General features: G+C 40.0%; 1 protein-coding gene across 4 annotated transcripts; it reads right to left on the bottom strand.

The window, feature by feature from the left end:
* Positions 1-906: 906 nt before the first annotated feature.
* SLC39A9 (solute carrier family 39 member 9) lies at positions 907-20,128 on the bottom strand. Of its 4 annotated transcripts, none has more exons than XM_009949963.2 (7): positions 19,943-20,128; positions 14,023-14,131; positions 9,291-9,482; positions 6,780-6,848; positions 5,523-5,608; positions 3,652-3,786; positions 907-1,866 (listed from the first exon to the last, which is right to left on the bottom strand). In XM_009949963.2, the coding sequence occupies exons 1-7, from the start codon at positions 20,036-20,038 to the stop codon at positions 1,636-1,638; spliced, it is 918 nt and encodes a 305-aa protein (XP_009948265.2). In that variant the 5' UTR covers positions 20,039-20,128; the 3' UTR covers positions 907-1,635. The 4 variants fall into 4 exon arrangements, with proteins under 4 accessions (XP_009948265.2, XP_086318525.1, XP_009948267.2 ...); XM_086462399.1 differs by having other exon boundaries at positions 6,828-6,848; XM_009949965.2 differs by lacking the exon at positions 6,780-6,848.
* Positions 20,129-20,492: the final 364 nt, after the last annotated feature.

The raw sequence follows: 20,492 nt of genomic DNA, 5'->3' as shown, positions 1-20,492 counted from the left end.
ACAATGGTAAAAATGTAAAGAAGTTGAGGCACAATGGCCTGTGTAGTATAAGTAATAAACGGCATGAGAAAGATGCACTCATTCAAATGGAAACAAGCAGCACTTCAGTTAAGAAGATATTTGAAAATCTATCTCAAACAAAAAAAAAATCAAAAGAAAAATATATTTGGCAATGTTACCTTTAAAAAGTGCAGACAGGCTATAGCTTAAAAAGGGTATGGCATTAAAAAGTTTTCCCCTAAAGAAAGAATTTTATGTTGAGTGTGTGCATATCAAGCATTCCTGAATTTTCAATGCACTACAGTTGTTAGAGTATAATATATTTTGCATAAGAGAAACAGTGCCTGACAAGAGAAGGCTGTGCCTTGGAAACAGAGGGAACTTTTATCACTCTTCTGCAGTGGCAGTAAGTCCTCCAGTAGATTCACCAAAGTTAATGCTTATCAGTAAGAGGCAAATGCGCAATTTCCAAAGGAAAAGCAAAATGCCTAACAGGTCCACTGGGAACCCAACCAGTTCGGGTTTTTTTTTTGTTTGTTGGGTTTTTTTTTTCAGAACTGCTTTAGAAACACTTTGTGCTCTATCTGCAGCATAAATATTTAACTAAACATCTTGTTTTGATAGCCTTAATACCTTTTATTTAATAAAAAAACCCCACCCCCCCTCCCACTGATTTCAGCAGTTCAGATTTTCAAAAATGAGCTAGTAAGGTTCTCTGGTCCCTCAACAGCTGTCTCCATCAGATTTCTACTCCTCAGAGCCCAGAACAGCTCGATTTCGAAGGACACTATGGGTATCTCTCTTGACAGTAGCAGCAGTGTAACCACAGAACCCAGTACCTAAATTCTTGCAACATTTTTGGTGCCTACACTTTACTGACTTGGCAGAAGACCACCTCTCAAGAAATACTGACTTTCAAAAAAATTTATTAACAATTGCAAAAACAATCAAAACACTATTCTCCTTGCTGTTATCCTTTATCTTAAATGGAATACACTGCAAAATTAATTTGCACCTTCTTAACCAGCTGATTTCCTACTCCAATCCAACACTTGGTCTACATCATTTCTTTCCCATCAGTGACACTTCCGTGACAATAGCAGTGCTGTCTAGAGTTCCCAGTGTAGCCCGTTTTTGCAATATAATCAGTGACAAGCATCACAAGGACCAGTCGCGTTGTCAGGACAACACAGAGCCGATGGGGGAGAGCCCCCTTCTTCATCAGTAAGACTTCAACCTCTCACAAGGCAGCCATCCTTTGTTTTTGCCCTCAGCTGCAAAAGCCGAACTGCAGGATACTGTGGTGATTGCAACTTCGTGATGAGTCGCTACGTTCTTCCCCGCTCACCTTTCTTAAACTCCAAATTCCATCTTCCCTGAGAATAGGGCCAGAAGTAACAAATAAAATAGCAAATGTCTTCAGAAAAGAAAGTTACATAGAATTTATGTCTGGCTGCCAAAGTACATTTTGCTACACTAAAAACTTTCCCAGTATTCCTCATTTTGCCATCAAGGTTCCCTCTGAACTCCGTAAAGTGGATGGGATGGATGATGCGTAAGAGACAATGATAAAGGGAGCAGCTGACATTTGCTGCTCGTGTCAGATCAAGGAGGAGAACGGTTAAATTCGAGCTTTTAGTGATGGTGTCCAATGGACAAAACTAGAGGAATAAGGCATCCTAATACTAGGGCTGCCACCTCCAGACGACTTAGTCCTTTTCCTCCAGCTGATTCAGGTTTGTGGCTATGAGCAATTCCTCCTACTTCTGGGAGGACATGAACTGTGGCCACATAAAGAAAAGTCCCAGCAGAAAACAGCATAGCAACTCCGGTGGCGTTGACTTCTGAGAGGGCTTCTTTGCTGCTCTGAAATGGAAAAAACCAAACAAAACAAAGAGCAAGAAAAAAGAGGGTAAGAAATTCTTCAATCAATAACAAAAAAATTAAAGTAAGTGTCCAGACACAGTAGGATTTCTATCAACTCTCATTCTCTGACAACAACTATGGTTTAATGTGTTGTATTGTTTCTTGCACCTTACATGTAGCAACTGGCATTCTAAAGTTGAGGTGGGGGGCAGAAAGACACTTCTCATCCTAGTTAGTTCATTTCAGACTTCTAGGAAACCTTACAAAAGAAAAAGTCACAGTCTGTGCAGAAACATCTTGTTTGACCATCTCACAGCAACATATAAAATGTCAAAATGTGCTTCGGAAAAAAGTAAATTGAAGATTGCAAAGTCACAAATTTTAGGAGGGACACTCGTGACTTTTTTCCCCCCTCCCTTTTTCTAACCAAAGAGTTCAAATAAGATGTTGCCTTTAAATATCTGGTCTCTTGCTGGTCAGAGCAAGATTTGCTAGATACAAGTCCCAAATCATCACTCATTCAGTATTTTATTTGTATGTACAACGATGTACAAGTGAACACCCAAAACTTTTCCAATATTTCCATGCAAACTTCAAAAAGAAATGCATCTTCTGGATCAAAACTGAGCATCTCTTCACATTCATACTTCACATCATTCATACACATCACACACACACTAGGATTAACATTACGTTACACGTCATTAAATGTAATGAAATGCAAACCTACTCCTATCAGTTTCAAAATGCTTCTCAAACAATTTCCAACTCAAGTGTGATGTTAGTTCTCTGGTATACTCTAAGGTTATTTTTCCAAAGAGCAGAGATACATCTTCTGCTCTGGAACTATACAACCACTGTGCCAGCCTTTATGCCTTATCAATTCTCTGCTCTTTCTGAAGTGCAAAATGCAAAACCAACTCTAGGTGAGCCTACATGAAAAGAACGTTCAGACAGCACTCTCATTTCTGTTTACAAACCCAACCCTTTCTGCTTTCTCCTGTACAGCAATGTCAAACACAACTCCCTTCCGGCAAGTAAAGGGATTAGCCCAGATGATTTACTTAATCTTTCCTCTCATGACTTGAGTTTCATGAGATAGTGTCAGATTCTTTACGACACAACACCATAGTGTGTCACCAGCATGGCTCACAGCAGTTACATACAGGAGTGTCATAGGAAATGCTATGAGAAGCAGAAACATTTAATTTGGACAGAGATGATACACGCACATGCAGTGGCCCATTTCACAGGCCATTTGTTGTACAGAGCCGAGACAAGACTATGCTTCAAGGAGCGCAAGAGGCAAAAAGGCTGTTCTAGCTGCAGATTCAACTTCTGACACAGCGTGAAAAAGACTTTGAACATACAGGACCAATTCTGGGATGGTGGAGAAAACTAGCAAAGATTATTTTCTACCTGCGTATTAAATTAAGAATGCATGCCGCACCACTGAAAATTACTCCATTATATAGTCATCAGATAAAGCCTGGTATACAAGTGTTCTCAGCAGCAAGCAGCAGAAAGGAGAAAAGACAGAAATCAGCCTTCTACAAAAGGCTATATGAACCTCCAGAGAGGAGTTGTATCCCTGGTTCTGATGGAAAGCATGCGTTATTTTGTTTCACACATTCATAGTGCTACCTTTTCATCCACTGTTTTTTAAATCTCCATTCTGCTGAATTTTTCAAGCTTTTGGAATTATGTTCTATGAAACTCATACACGCCTTTCCCCAAACCCCACCACCAAGCTACATTTTGGGCAGAACAGAATCACGGACCTACCTTGCTTAGCCCTAAGTATGTCACCATCGACATAACAGGTGCTGCTAATGCAAAGACCAGCAAGTGTTTTCTAATTCGATTCCGTTCCAGCCCAGCGTGCATCAGGAAGGAAACCAGGCCAAAGGCAGCTGGTGCCTGAAAAAAAAAGAAAAAACACAACAAAAAATCACTGGCAATACAACGCCTTCTAAAATCCCTGAAATCTGAGATGAAGTTGAATACGACTTACTACATCGAAATGCACCAAATTGGAGGAAATTCACGGAGAGCCCTAGTAACCCAAATCAATAGAATCCTGCAGACCGCACTACCTTAATTACAGCACCTAACGGAAATTCTTGTTCTGGCTATCAGAATACACATATTTGTGGAATGTTCATTCCGACTTGAGTCATTGCTATAATCCCTAAGTCTCCATTAACTTATGTCATTTCTTTTTTTGTCCTGTTACTACTACGCACTCTTAGATGGACAGTTTCTTTATCTACAGCAGAAAAATTCTACAACACAGAGGGTGAAAAATTCCCACAGACAGATAACTGTTAGCCTACAAACGAACAAAGACTTAGGAGCTCTTTTGATTAGTTCATTAATCAGTTTCATTTCTGTTCCCACTAGGAAAGCAAACAAATACTTCCTCCTTCTCCCTCTGCTGGCACCCAGTTTCTTATCCACAAGGTATAGCTGTCCTACTACTCACAGTATTTACTATATTTTTGCTTGCATAAAGACAACAGAAGTCTACCCTGACATTTTTGAGACTAGACATAAACTAAAATATATTAAGCATTTTTTTTTTATACACAGAATCTTTTTTTTTTTTTCAAATCTAGAAAAGGAAAACTATGAGTGGAGGAAAAAAGATGAGAAAGACAAAAGCAATCAGGATCAGAAGACTAGTTAAATAACTAAAGACACCAGAGAAGAAATACAAATCTCTTTCAATACTAAATATTTCTTGATAATCTTTCATAGGAGAAATTTTCTTCTAAAACTGTACAATTTTAGAAGTCAGTTAATTTGAAAAGTATGACTAACTATGGTAACATATGCATGTGCTACCATAAGTCAAAAATGCATCTGCACACATATGTTTAGAACCTATATAGCCAACAGATACACTTGCACAAACATTAAAGAAAAGACACCTTTCATCTCCAAGAGCCATTGTTCCCTTGTTACCATCAGAAACACATTTAAATTTTTTTCCTGCAGAAATGGCATATGACTGATATTGAAGCTACTACAGCAAGAGAGGTAACCAGAAGTTGTAATTCAGTACTCTGACATTAAGTGGTTTCAAAAGACTAACCCTTTAAACACTAAAACCCTTTATAACAAATATCCTTCTCATGTTCTTAAGAACACTGCAAAATCAACAAACTGTTGTAAACAGTTTAAAACCACTTTTCCTCCATGAATACACTAGCATATGCTTCTGTGCTTCACCCTCCAGAACTTCTCTAAATACATCTCTTACTGCTGGCTGTAAGAATCTTGGGGGGCTTTTATTTTTTTCTTTAAAAAAAAACCACACCACCACACTAGCTTCAGAAGTCAGTGCGAAGCTGCCTCATTTCTCCATGAGCTATTCTTCTCTCCCTGCTTGTGGGAGACTTCACCTAGTCACTGCAACCAAGGTAGGCAGTCGGCAGTCACAACTCTCTCGCATTCATACCCCATTCAGACTTGGTATCCAACACTTGTTATTCTGTTGTGCCTCATGTCCGTTCTTTTTTGGTCCTTGACGCTGTACCAACGTGTTCATTTCAACACCATACTACATCACTAAAACTTAAAATCTTTAGTCATTTCTGTATGCTTTAACAGTCTTTCAAAGAACAAATAAGATTTTTTGGATGATGACTTACCTTGTGCAACATAATGGCAACAAACACTATCAACTGGACACTAGTCTGAGAAGTAGAAGCTGCTGCACCCAATGCAACACCATCAGCTGAAACAGGAGTGCAAATTCATGGATTATTCCTTGACATCAGTTTCCGCTGTCCCACCCCCTCAATGGCTGACAGTACAAAACATGTTGATTTGAGAAGTCCTGTTACCCAAAATGCCATTAGCGACACCAACCCAACATATGATTGACTCCCCTCTGTTTGTAAGCCACAGCAACTTCAGGACACCAGACAACCCTCAACATGAGCCATCTCCTATTTCCCAAGACCATAAAAACCATACTGAGAATCTATTCGGTATTGACACATCCTCACAAATTAGAACCAGGTAACAAGTTTAGTTATTTTAGTCTTCTGTAGAAGTGGCTTCCTGGCTAAATTTAAAAATCTACTTTAGACTCTAAGCATTAAAAGAATTTTAATTATTGCCGTTTAATTGAATTTTCAAATATAAATACTATTGTCAATACTACTTTTTTTTACAACTTAACATAAATACATTGCCTAAATGAAACAGGAAATAGATACTATATTAATCCTTAATATACAGATGTCATTTAGTGAAGAAATAACTTTTTGATCAACATTACTTTTCTACACAATAACCTTCAGGAGAGATTAAAAACATCATGTTTATACTACATATACATAGTAAAGAATCACAACACTAATGAGAGTTGACTGCAACACATGCATAACTTTTTCAGTCCTTGCAATTCAGCCTGAATATGTTTCAATCAAATCTTTGTGCTCCACCCTGTAATGTCCTTTTTTCCAGAAGATTTTTTAAAATTTTTTTTTTTAATTTTAAATATTTAAATTTTTTTTTTTTTAAATAACAGGTCAAATTACAGGCAAGCCCAAAGGTGTTTCATACTACTTATCAAACATGTTAGCATGTATTGAAATTTAGCAGCTAAAGCAGCCAGCAAAGGAACCGAAGAGGCAGGCAGTGAGCATCACACAACTTTTCTCATCTGAAAAATAAAGGAGTGAAAATACTGTACCCAAATAAAACTCCATGGAACATTCTGAGCACTGGAGTATGTTATCCAATAAGTTTTGGTGAAGATCCTTAGCCCTGTCTTTTCTTTTTTCCCTGAATAAAAAGTCACCTTCAAAAACAAAACCCAAGTGTTTCTATCACATCTAAAGATGAGCCCCAGAGCCACGGAAGTCCTTGTTAAGTGCCCACAGTAGGTCCCACGTTACCTGCAGCATGGACTACTAGTCCCAGAGTGGTGGTGATTTTGGAGTTACCTGATCTTGCAGCTTCTGGATCTGAAAGAGTCATGAGGAAAGTTAGGATAAAGAGAATAAATACATAAATTACGCTGGAAGAAAAATTTAAGTATCACCGCACACGTGTATCAGCTGCTTCGGCAGTTATATCAAAAACTACCAGCTTTTGTATTGCTGCACTAGTTCTACTGTAAAATAGTCTGATACCTAACACCTTGAAACCACCCCAAGTTCCACCAACAAACAAGTGACAGAGCCACAGCCAATTCTTTGCAATTTACAGGATCATTGATACAGACAGCAGCAGTTGTTTTTCTCAGCATCCTGAAACCAAATGTTAAAGTTCTATGCTACCTAGGAGTAGACGAGCTAGTTTTGCATCCCCAGAACCCAGAGCTGCTCCAACTCAGGATGATTCTTCCCCACATAGATCAATGTTGGCATTTTTCTTCAGGTGACAGTGTGGGGCAGTCTGTTGCACTGGTTCTCTGGCAATTCCTAGTAAACAATAAAATTTTACTTGTTGTGGCAGCAGGTGCAAAGATTTCCCTGCAATGTTACACACATCACAGAGGAGAAATGCAGCCAGTACTGCCTGAGATACAGTGTTTTGATTGCAATTGTTGAGGACATTTACAGGTTAGCTCATTATACAGCACAACAGGGCAACACCCACCACTAGGCAACCGGCAGTGAAACAGTGACAAAGAATCACTGCAATTAACAGGGCAGGTAAGCCCTACAAGAGTACAGAAACAGCTTATTATTCAGCTGTAATCCCAAACAGTTGAACAGCTGTTATTTAATCATACTAGTGGTAAGCAAGCTGACTGCAAGCACACTTACGGAGCTACTTCAACACTGCCACCAGCATGGGAAGTCCTGTCCTGGTCCTTTCCTCCTACCCGCCCCCCCGCCCTCCAGCCTCTCTCTTCGTGCCCAGGCACCCACATAGTTGGCCGGTGAGTCCAATCATGGACGTGAGCTGGCTAAAAACTAATGTATCCTCTTTGGTCAGATTGATCTTCTGAATCAAGGGGAGCCTATTTGAGCAATTAATTGCATAAGCTGCATTTGGATGATTGCGATGGTATATTCATGTCAAATAGGAGGAGATATTCACAAAGAACATTCCCTTCACATTTGTTTTGGATTGACCAGAACTAAACACACTTAAAGAGTGAGTGACACTTGATTTCATACCTCCATTCTGGCCCACCTGATTTTTCTAGTTTAGACAAAGTAAAATCCAGCCACTTGGGAGACAACAAAACTAGCAGTCATTGGTTCAAACGAGAAAAATTTTTCTTTGGTAGCTTTAAAAAAAGCTTACAAAAGCACGACATTTCCCGTGACAGAGGTACAGACTAGACAAAGCTTTATGTAATATCCTATTTTACAGTGTGTATCTCTAATGCAGATCACAGTCAATTTTCTCCTGGTATTTGCTCCGATCAGAGACATAGGAAATGGTCATAGCCTGTACAAACCAAGGCTTTTCCTGCCAGTTGCTTACCTGCGTCCCCCTTGTCATCTTTGCTGCCACTGTTTCCTTTGAAAAGCTCTGAAAGTCAGTGAGCTGTGGCTGTGGCTCCATTCACGCTTCTCCAGGAGCGGAAAGGTGACACAGCCCTTGCACTGGCCTCTCATCTGTCCCACCACACTAACCTCATATGCGCAGCTGCACTGCAAATTGCCAAGGATCCAACCAAAACTTATAACCCCTCCTTTGTGTGTGCTTTACTCTTCCTTCAGGATCAACTCCTTAATTTTTGAGGGCCAAATTCCACTGTCAGAGGAGACTACATGGGAGAAAGTGAGCAGCAAAAGCAACAAAATACCTTTTCAGATGACAAAACACCTTTAGTGCATTTCAAGCGGCAGTCTGAGCATGAAGCCACAGGCAGGAAACAAAGGCAACTGTACGCATTTTTAGAGTCTTGAAAGGAAGTTGAGAAATCTTTGGACTAAGTGGGAAGTACTTTGAAGCGATGCTCTAGACCAGTGTGGGAGTCCAGCTGTGCAGTTACAGTAAAGGACCAGAGCTTACATCTAGTAATTTCTGCAGTCCTACTTAAGATCTGGTTTTATTCTTTGCAGATTTTACCTACATGTATGGCAATTAAGTAGGAAAAACAATCAACGATAAGATTAATATGAAGTTTTTTGGAAAGCCAAAGAAATCGCCTATGGGCGATACTGTAAAACAGATAGTAACTCAAGTGTCAAGCTACCCTCCACCCCCACACCATACGTGCTCGTACAGTTATTTCGTGTTAGCGAAGCAAGCCTTAAGTTACGCAGAATTCCAGGACAGATTTCCAGCACAGACATTTCACACAGACCTTACTTTATGTTTATAAAACACCTGCTGAAACTCTGGACACGATTAGTCAAATTAAATCCCAGTAGCATTCAAAAAAGTGCAACTTGCTAATTAAGACTAATGAGCAAGTCTAATTGCAGTGAACTTTTACTTACCATCTGTAGAGTGCACATGAGAGCTGCCTATCTGATCCACCAACAGCATGAAGACAAAGCCGAGGACGAGGGACACTCCAATGTAGGCATGCAACCTGGAATGGTCATGGCCATGCTCGTGTACAACCGGGATTTCCGCTACCTTCTCAGACTCAATCACATGCTGCATCTCGCTCGCTGGGTGATGCTTCCCTGTGGCAGGCAAACAAACAGATTAGGAAACGGGACTAAACATGGCATTGTCACTTTTCTCCTCCTTTGCTGAAAGCATCCTCATGCTTTCTTGGACAACACATGAAAGTCCTCATTTGAGGTCTTTTTCTTAGACAAGCACACATTTGCCTGGTTGGCCTCTCCTCATACATCTTCAGCGTGGGCAAGCAAAGAAAGTATTAATAAACCAGGCTACACTGTTCAAATGCTGCATTTTAAATACAAATTGATTGACAAAAGCTGCTGAGTAGCTCCTTTTTTAACAGAAGTTGCCAATTTTGCCAGTACTCAGAAATACTGTCAAGCAGTTACGTCATAATCTTCATTTAAGTGAGAAAATACAGGATGAGGAGATAAAACAGGTTCCATCCATTAAGAAATATAATGCAGTTTTTAGGATTAACTTTATACCTCAGAGCATCAGTCTCCAGTTAAACAAGTTAGCATTGACACATTCTGCTGATACAGCCTAGAACAGCGGTTAAGCCAGCACACTGTCCTACAAACATCAGTACCATCTCAGAAACCCAAAGTCCAAGCCCTGAGGCTGAATACTGCGTAGCTGTTTCCTTTCCCCACACAACCTTTAATTCCATGCTGCCCCCAAGACACTGTCTCACTGAGCTACCCTGAAATTAGGTGAGCTCCAAATGACCCTAAAATCTAAGAAGGGGAAAGATGATTGCTGGATAGGTTTTTAATTCAGTTTCCATGGTAATAAATACATTATTTGATGCACAGTTCATAATTTAAAAACATTTCCAAATATTTCATAGGTTAGTAACAGTGACAAATGTCTTCACCTGCAATAACTTTTAGAAAGCAGGGATGCAATGTTAACTTTAACAACTTTCACAGGCTGCCATTTGCCCAGCATGTGTGATCTTTATCACAAGCAAATACCCACCACATACCAAATTCTCACCAATTTCAACAGACCTCAGTCTCACTCTGACTTTACACAGGCTTAAAGAGAAAGGAGAAGGTTTTTCTGGCATACGCATTTAACATTTCCAGTAGTCTTTGGCCTAGTGGCTCCTGAGATCGATCAGCTAGATCCTCCAACCTTGCTCAAAACCACAGGCAATTACTGCTTCTGCAATCCCATCTGACACAGAGGGCAAACAATATCCACAAGTATATACCTTTTTCAGTATTGACCAGCAAAGATTGGCAAGAATTGCCTTAGTACATTTATGTGAGAGAGATTTAATAAAGCTATTTTTTTAGCTAAAATCTATTGTTTCCAGCTGATACAAGCAAAGAATCATGTCTAATTCGCCGTCTGCCAACAGCATACACAAATGCACTGTCAGAAAGGTACAAGCAAAGATCAGGTATAGGGAATTTTGAATTAAGATCCCAACTACCATATAGAGCACAGTACACATGTGACCTCTTGGTTTCAGACTCTGTGCTGACCCGAATCATATATTCTTTCTTGATATTTCCCCTTACAGTCCCTGGCAGAGACAAGACATCAGGCTAGAAAGCCCTCTGGGTGGTGCAGAAGATGCACGTAGTGCTCCTTGGCCCACCTGTTACTATAAATAGTTGTACTTCCACAGCAGGTAAGATGCTTTACACACACTAAGTACTACTCAAATGTTTCCAGTGGGAGTACAGTAAATGTACTTCCACATCTGATACCTCAAGCCAAGTCAGATGTTTATGTTGCATGTTATGCTCCAAAGCCCCGAACTACCATTCAGTACAAGTTGCCTCCTGCATGCTGGGGGCCAACAATCAGAAAAAGCAGCTTTGCAGAAAAGGACCTTAGGGTCCCTGCAGACACGAAGTTTAGAATGAGCTAGCAGTGTGTCCTGTGGCAAAAAAATCTGCAACTTTCATGCACCTAACTTTATAAAAAAGAGAATGGCAGCAAACAAAATGGAGCACGGCATACATTAGGGCTTTCCCAACATCTGTGGCTTAAGTGACAAAAGTAAAACTTTTGTTATTTTGGAGAGGTCTTTTGGTCAGCAGCTACTCTTCAGAAGTTTTAGACATTAACAGCCAATCTTGACTTACTCTACCAAGGTATCTTTTTGCTGGAGCATTCATACATCTTCTTGGATAAGACACAGTTGTACATCTATCTCACTGTACAAAATGTTGGCCCAATGCCATTAATACAGACAAAGCACATCAGAATAGGCTTGGTAGCCTTGAAAGATTTCACAAACATATCCTTGCTGAACAAGACTGATCCATAAAATAACTTTAGACCATACAAGATTGTTGCCATCTATATTAAAAAGTTAGTTTTGCTTCAGATCATTTCAAGCCATAAAACATAGCAGGTAACTCAGGGCAATCTTTCTGACAGCGGTTACACAGTTTCACCAGCTAAAACAAAGGACTGAAGTTGCCAGAAGAATTTTATTTGCTGGTAATACTCAAACCAAGGTTTCACCACACACATACATAGGTTTATGATCAAATAATAATCTGAATCACAAAATGCTATTTGTTCTCAGCCTACAAGGTCAAAAATTAGAAGTTAGTTATTCTATGGCCTGTGGGAAAATACAGAAGTAATAGTAAATGACTTTTGTATCAACGACAAATACCTGTTTTGATAACAAGCAATCAGTCTCAGAGTTAAGTTACACCTGGAACTGGGAAAACAAAGCACTCGCTCTCTCTTTTTTTTCTTCCCGTCATATGAATATACCTCAATGTTCCCCTTTAGGCACCTTTCTAGATTTAATTAAGTAAACAGGTGAATTTGCAAAAAAAAAAAAAAGCACTGAAAGCTGTTAATCTCTCAGAATCTTAAACTTAACTTTGAATACCCTACTTTTGTAAGAAAAATAATAGAAATCTTTTTTGCAGTTAAATTTAACACCCATGAATTTCGTCTCTTTGTAATAATAACAATAAAAAAAAAATCTTTACAGACAGACTAGCTTTAGACAGGATACTGAGAGGTAGGAATTAAGTCCAAGCTCATTTACAGAACATTTTTTTTTCTAGGTAAATTCTTCTGATATTACTACTGCAGTAATGGGAAGTGCCTGTTTTCACCACATTGTAAACTTTAAGTTATAGAGCACAGAGCTCTAAACAGCAGGCTGCAGATTTCATACATGAAGAGTACACTCCATTTAGTGGGGAAAAAACCCAAACATTCACAGCAATTGTATTCACCATTAGCTGTATCATTACAAGAAAAATTTAGTCTAGTTAGAATTAAAATTGAACAGAGAGCAAACCCACAACTACAGCTCATTAGAGACATCCTACATTAGAGAGCACATATTACAGTATAGTATAAAAGCATAATTGGAGGCTCTTTCACTTCTTGATAAAGGATGATTTTATATATTATCTTCTGTTTACTTTAAATCTAAGCAGAACATAAACTTAGTGGAAACTGAAACAGGATGAATTAAAGCGTATTACTAAAAATAAATTTGAAACAGTATAGAAGTAAGAAAAAAATGTTAGTACAAAAAAAGCAGAGTATTACAATTATCTCTCAATCCCAGATTAACAACAACAGTACATCAGACACTTGCAAAGTTCTCTACAGCCGCAACTTTATAGTCTTTTCTACTCTGACCATTGAGTTGTTGCTGTTTACCTTCAAATTTCTGATTCTGAGCATATTGGAAAAATCTCACACATGCAATAGTAATGTAAAGACACAAGACTCCAAACTAGAGCAAGATTTAAAGTGCACTCCAAAGAGAGTTAGTGAGCCCTGACTATTGAAAACAATATCATAACCTCAAATTGAGGTTTACTAGGACTTCTGGATATAAGATGTGCTCCACACTCACATACCTACAGGACATACAATCGCTGTTAGCTGAGAACTATTCTTTAGAGTCTACGGGTTTTGAAAACGGGCAACAGCAGACTAGAACTGGATGCCTGAACTTGAAACCATGCGCTGATATCTACGTCTAATGGACACCACCACCCAAGAAACACACACCACCTACTCTGCAAATTAGCCCTATATAACCATAGTTTTCAGCCAAGTATATTAAAAGAACTTAATTCCAAGATGCTATTCAGCTTCAAAGGAGGCAATTCTTATGAGGGCAAGTACGTATAGATCTATAAAACACTTCCTGCAATTGCTTTAATGAGAAGCAATCTAAAATACAAAAAGCAACAGCAAATACTCCACAACTTCATTCTCTGCCAAAGGCATCCTTACGCCTCCTTTGAAGTTCCAATGAAAGTTAAATGTTAACTCTCTCTGGAGTAAGAAACACTGCACGTGACCTGGCATAAAAGGCTGTGGTTCCACAAACAGTACAGTACCTGGACCTGCAAATGGCTGGATCACTCAGCAAGAGTCATCGATCCACAGCCTCATCACACTCCTGTCAAATTAGTAACATGCCTATGGCAGTTTTGTGACTCTATGCCAGCTTTGTGCCATGCTGCTGTGAAACCCTTCCACCAATCTCATGTTAAAAGCCCCAGAAACAAGCCCTGGTATCTCACAACACCATGACCTAAGTTATCTTGAATGAGGCCATCTGGGTTTGGTTCTTACCCTCCAAAATGTCTTCATAAAGTGCATGTACTCCTTCTGGCACAATGACAGCCAAGGCAGTTCCACACAGCAGCCCGGCACCCAGAACAGTCACCAACTTTAGTCTCTCCTGCAAGCAAGTACAAAACAAGCATCACCTTTAAGAATGAAAATGCTTTCTTTACTCTCCCTCATTAACAGAGGTTGGGGTGGGGCCAGGGGGGGAATAATCCACAAAACCTCTTCCTGATTTTTATTCAGGAGCCCCAGTTGCACAGTCCTATATTTCTAATGATGAACTTTCTGAAAAGTAAACATATCCAGTGTCCAATGCAATCAACTGAAGCAGAAAATGAAAGTTAAAGATGACCCACTTGACTTAAGATGAAATGTAGCATACTTGAAATTAGCAAGAACAGTTATATTTGGCACTAATGATTATTGGGATCTAATTCATCCTCTAGGGCCTCAAAAGGCAAGGCCTGCAGAGACAAAGAAAGACTGACAGCGCCCGAATTTTGAAGCATGTTTGCAGCTCCACATTTTATCTCCATTCTGGATTTATTTATTTTCAAATATATCCTTCCAACTAGAAATCATACTTAAACATGCAAGTTCCCTAAAATCTCTGCTAGGTATGGCACAGCACAAGATAAATTGTTTGTTCCCAAAAAAAAAGCCAATCTAAATAATAAAAGAAAATATAAGAAACAAAACTAAACTACCAAAGCTAAAACAGAAAGACAAGAGAACCAATAATGTAAACACATCTACAGATACAAATAAGTGTAAGCTGCTAAGACAGCTGTAATTATATAAAACAGAAAAGGGCTAAGAAAAGGTTTCAGGACACAGAAAGAGAAAAGGAAGATTTTAAGGGAAAAAAGCAGTAGGAACTCTACTTTTACCTACAGGTTCAGAGACACAGAAGAAATGAAGTTAAGCTGTTATAAGACTGTGACATAACAGACAAACTATATTTGAGACTCCAAACCAAACAGCCACTCCTGCGCAGAAGCTTGTCCTTAAGACTGCCATACTTTAATAGCCTTCTATTTAATAACGTATCATTGAAGAACAGACTTTCTTTAAAAACATAAAACTGTGGATAAAAAAGTAATTTAAGAGAAAGATACTTTTTTTGGTACTTGAAAGATCTGGAGATGTGTTCCATGTATTAAAAAAAAGGTGCCAGGTGAAGTTAGAACTATGGTATCACAGGACTTGTAGAATATCAGGTAGCTACAAAATATGGCAGAAGGGACTGAATCCCCAAAATAGCTCCAAACTCAGAATTACAAAAAGTAATTTAAAAAGGCTTACTCAAACGAGAGTTTGAACGAGGGAACTGCAGCAAACTGCAGTCTTTTTTTCCTTTTAATTTGATTAGGAGATGCATAAAAGCAGAACAGCGCTTATTGCTTTTACAACCATTTCTAAGCCTTCCAGTAGCATTTTTAAAGGTGTTAAACACTGTAGAGGCATTTACATAAAATATAAAAGGCAACATAAAATTATATTCCACTCTCCACATAATTACAGACCACAGCAATCCCCTTTCCCCTCAGCAAAGGTAGGTTTTAAAATGTATTTGCTACATAAGTATTACAAATCTGCAATTAAACTTAAAAAAACCCATAAACTTAATGTTCATATACTATTAGTAAAGAAAAACAGTTTAATTCATATTTCAAGAAGAATTTCTAGAACAAGATTAAAAAACACACACATAAAAGTTTATAAGTACTTGTTACTATTAGTAAGGGTTATCTTCCTAGCTATATTCTAATTTGGGGCAAAAAGCTTAGAGATATCAGCCTGCCCTCACCCCTCCCAAACTGACTAAATTCTGTTTTACCAACATAAGAACAGTTCACTACTACTTTTTGCTTCCTTGTGACTACAACATTGACAGGCTAAAGTCAAAGTCATGTACTGAAAATGCAGTTATAAAAATACGAAGACTTGCAGAGGCTATTTCTCATCACTTCTGTAAACGACTTTACCACATTGCATGTAGCAATCATGGGAGTTTAGATCCTCACAACAGCTGTGTAGCACACATTTTGGGGCAGAACCATCATCATCTTCCATGCACAACGAGATGTCTGGGTGCTACCAAAATACTAACGTTAACTACTGAGGACCTGGAGACAGAGCCTGGTGTTTGACTAACAGGAATCCACTTGTGGTGTACCCTTACTATGCCATCCATTCTCCTTTGTGTACCACGACACAAGCCGTTTACCCTCACCAAAACAGGCAACACTTGCATAGAAGAAATAGGAGGCTCTAGAGAGATGCACAACTAGCTTTCTGAAAGCAAGTCAAACATGACCATAAGGACATAATTACAGCATTACTGGCAGAAAATTAAATAGTAATATGCAAGAGACGAACACACCTGTAAAGTTTCCATGAACATACACTGTATACTGGCATATACAACAAATATACTTGGCAAACTATTATACAGTGGCAATCTACATGAAAGAATAATCTTCAACACCCACTGTTTATAAAGTCCTTTTGTAAAAATACAGCATCTTACAAGAAAAAACAAGATTATTTTTATACTGCAGCACTACAATCTTTTTTACATACATACATATATAAACACATGGAAAAAAAGTGTCAGAAGTAACACTGTTTTATTACAACCACAAATACAGAGTACCACTTGCTTTCATTTGGGCATCTGTGAATTTTAAAAATCCATGAAAACAATGCATACTAAGAAGTTACTATTTCAAGAGAACTCTCCATCTCCTTTTCAGTACAAAATACTTCGTGAATATGGCAATCTAATAATTGCAGCGTACCCAAACAGGCAATAGTCATCTAGTTTTAGCCAAGAAATCAAATCATTTCATTTACAAACACACTTGTGTGTCTCTTGTTTAAGAACAAGAGCAACACAGTAAACAGTGCTAAACAAGCATGGGAAGAAACTTAAATTCCTCAAAAATCTTAAATTCCTCAAATTAGCAAGCTATTCCACTGCTCAGTGTTTGGTTTAAATCCGCATGGCACTGAAACTTACTTGGACCTTACCAAACTCACTCAGCAGCAAGCAGCCCCAGTCCAGTCAACACTACCTGCCTCTGTTACACCAGCAAGACCTTCAAACTAGACCTGCCTTTTTTTTTTTTTTTTTTTTTTTGCATTTAGACTACAACTTTAGAGATAGCCTCGAGAACTGGTATAGCGTTGTTTCCAGCCCAAAGTTAGACCAACAGAATACTGTAAATTAGGATTAGGCTGAAAGGGTACATTTGCCTACAGAAATAAAGTGACACTCTGTTCAGCCTGTACCTTTTTACCACCATTGTTTAGTCACACCTGGCTTTCCTGGAGTTTTACACTTTCTAGAATATCCAAACCTAATTAAAAGAATAAAAAATAGCATGAAATCAGAACAAAGCCAAGGTTCCATGGCCAAAATCCCCTATCTGAAGGATATATATTAACACTAATGAATAATTTTATTGTTCTCCAGCATCTAGGGTATATTATGCAAAGCATTGATTTTTGTTTTGTACTTAACCATTGTAAGTGGCCAGTGGGAAGAGGCATTTTTCCTCACTAAGGCCATCTGCAAAACCTTTTGCAAACCACAGAATGCAGTCCAAAGCAGTCATTTCAGTTTGAAATTGTCCTTGTCGAAGAGCCCTAAACAATCATTTTGAACAAAACAATTCTAACTGCTAATTAGACACTTCCAGGATTAGTTAGCATTTGCACATAACTTGCGGAGAGATACCACTCCCCTTTTAAACCAGCATAGCATGTAGATCCTTAAAATATCTAACTTAAATCAAGTGTCACTGAGTTAAGAATTTCTAAGAGCTTAAGACACAACAATTAACTTGATTGCACACATGTGTGCTGTTGGTAAAATATTGCACTCGCAAAAGGCTAACACATACGTGATTATTGCCTATACAAGATGATGCTTTTGGATCCACCACAAATCTGTATTCCTGCAGCTGTCGGGAGCCAAAAAAGGTTTAGGAGTCCACTGACTCAACTCTATAAATATAAACAAAACCCACATAAACACAGATAAAGAACTCTACCTTCCAACAACACTGAATATAAAGTCAGAGACAACAGGTGACTATCAAGCACACACAGAAATGCAAAATTAAATTAAAAAGAGAGACAATATTAGCATGCTAGGCAGTGTACTCAGCAAGTTTACAAGAAAATCCTTTGTAGGCTTCAGGGCAAAAGTGAGTTTTGAAGAGCAAGACAGTGGAAGCAACAGCATTGAAGGCATTTTTTAAGGGAAAGTCCATCAAAGCCTCAGACAAAGCACCAGCAAACAGAATTATCCTACTGTTTATGTAAAGACTTCAGAATATATTGTCATGTGTCAATCTAATTAGCTGAGCTGTACTGTTCCCAAATGAACAGCCTTTACTTCCATGCTACTCAGGGTCTACTGATCCCAAAGCCTCCTAGTAATAATGGGACCACATGACAACTGCCACCAGCTCTGTGACTTGATGGAAGAACAAGTCACATCTCTCTTCCAGCACTTTCCTTTCCAAAAGTGGCGCTGCTCCCAGTAGAATCAGGAAACCTCTCATAAGAGAGCTCTTACTATCTTAGAACAACTAAACTCTCCCTACACCACACCTCTATACAATAACCATCATTTAGAAAGAGAAAAACCCCTCCGGCATCAGAGGGTATTAGGAGACTTCAGGAGACTGTAATGATCACCATCACCTCAACAGTCATTTCTTAGAAGCATCCAAATAAATTTACTTCTGAACTCTGTACCACTTGGAAATTCATTCAGTCTATGAAAGTCTCCCTCTCCTTTAACGATCACAGAACAGTTTGGGTTGGAAGGGACCTTAAAGATCATCCAGTTCCAACCCCCCTGCCATGGGTAGGGACACCTTCCACCAGACCAGGTTGCTCCAAGCCCCATCCAGCCCGGCCTTGAACACGGCCAGGAAGGGGGCAGCCACAGCTTCTCTGGGCAACCTGTGCCAATGCCTCACCACCCTCACAGCAAAGGATTTCTTCCTAATATCTAATCTCAATCTCCCCTCTTTCAGTTTGAAACTGTTACCCCTCATCCTATCACTGCCCTCCCTGATGAAGAGTCCCTGCCCACCTTTCCTGCAGGCCCCCTTTAAGTACTGGAAGGCCACTGTAAGGTCTCCCCAGAGCCTTCTCTTCTCCAGGCTGAGCATCCCCAACTCTCTCAGCCTGTCCTCACAGGGGAGGTGCTCCAGCCCCCTGATCATCTTCATGGCCCTCCTCTGGACCCGCTCAAGCTGGTCCACGTCTTTCTTGTGCTGGGGGCCCCAGAGCTGAATGCAGCAATGCAGGTGGGATTTCACCAGAGAGGAGTGGAATACCTCATGTATCCAAGATATTTTTCCAAAAGAATGCCCTAAGTTACATGGGACAGTAATATGACTTAGAAGTTGCACTGTAATCGAGCCAGCGTTTAATTTTCAGCAGTGCAGGCTATGAACAAAATTGTGACCCAACCCAAAATTTTCTGAGAACGTTCTTGACATTGTTTTTAAAAGCCCTAATTTGAGTAGCTCAGACACATAATAACAGTTAATCTCTGACTTCAGTAGTTTCTGACACAAGATTCTAAGAATAATCACTACAGCTCCTATCACTTTCTATCACTACATGCTGAGACTTTGCTTCACCTGTAGCCGAGGCTCTTGGCTCAAATCTGGCACCTTTAAATAGCTTCTATAAGCGCTGGAGAACAAGCGTAATTTTGCACTGCGATTTGAATGAAAATTAATATCACATTCACAACTTCCTTCAAAATCTTACAAAGTTACAACAGCACTGCCACTCTTGCAAGGCAACAGCACTAACTCCTCCTGGTAGACACCTCTCTATCTACTTTCTCCCATAGCAACTAGCAAGCAGTTCAGCAAAGCTGTCTTACCTCAGAAAAATTAACTGCCAAGGGGATAATTCCTGCCACATAGCAGGCGACCAGCATGGCCAGAGACAGCAGGCAGATGGAGCGGAAGTCATCCATTTCGCTGCTTTCTGTCCGGTCCCTTAAAGTGAAATTCAACAGCAACTTTTCCACCTCGCCCCGCACGCCTTAACCCGTGCAGACACCGAGCTCCCAGGAAAGGCTTTCAGCCATGTCTCTCCTTCCCGGCGGCTCCGGCCGGCTCGGCCCCCAGCTGCGGTCCCTCCGGGCCCGGCTTGCGGCAGCCGCTATCCCGCCGGGGCCGCCTGACACCGCTGCAGGGGGGGGCGGGCAGGGAGACACCCGCGCCCCTGGGGGAAGGGAGGGAGCGGTCCGGCCCCTGGGCAGGCAGGGCAGGCCCAGCCCCCACCTGAGGCAGAAGGACCTTCCCCCACGCCCCACCGCCCCCACGGGGGAGGCGGTAGGCAAGCAGCAGGCACCGAGGCGGCTCCTCACAGAGGGGCGGCCTGAGGTGGGGAGAAAAAGCCGGTGGGGCCGCTGCACGCCTCCCCTC

This window comes from Leptosomus discolor, chromosome 3 (assembly GCF_034619465.1).
Source record: "Leptosomus discolor isolate bLepDis1 chromosome 3, bLepDis1.hap2, whole genome shotgun sequence".
Classification (NCBI taxonomy): domain Eukaryota; kingdom Metazoa; phylum Chordata; class Aves; order Leptosomiformes; family Leptosomidae; genus Leptosomus; species Leptosomus discolor.
Note: the sequence above shows the minus strand (reverse complement) of the source record. Positions and strands in the feature narration are given on the sequence as shown.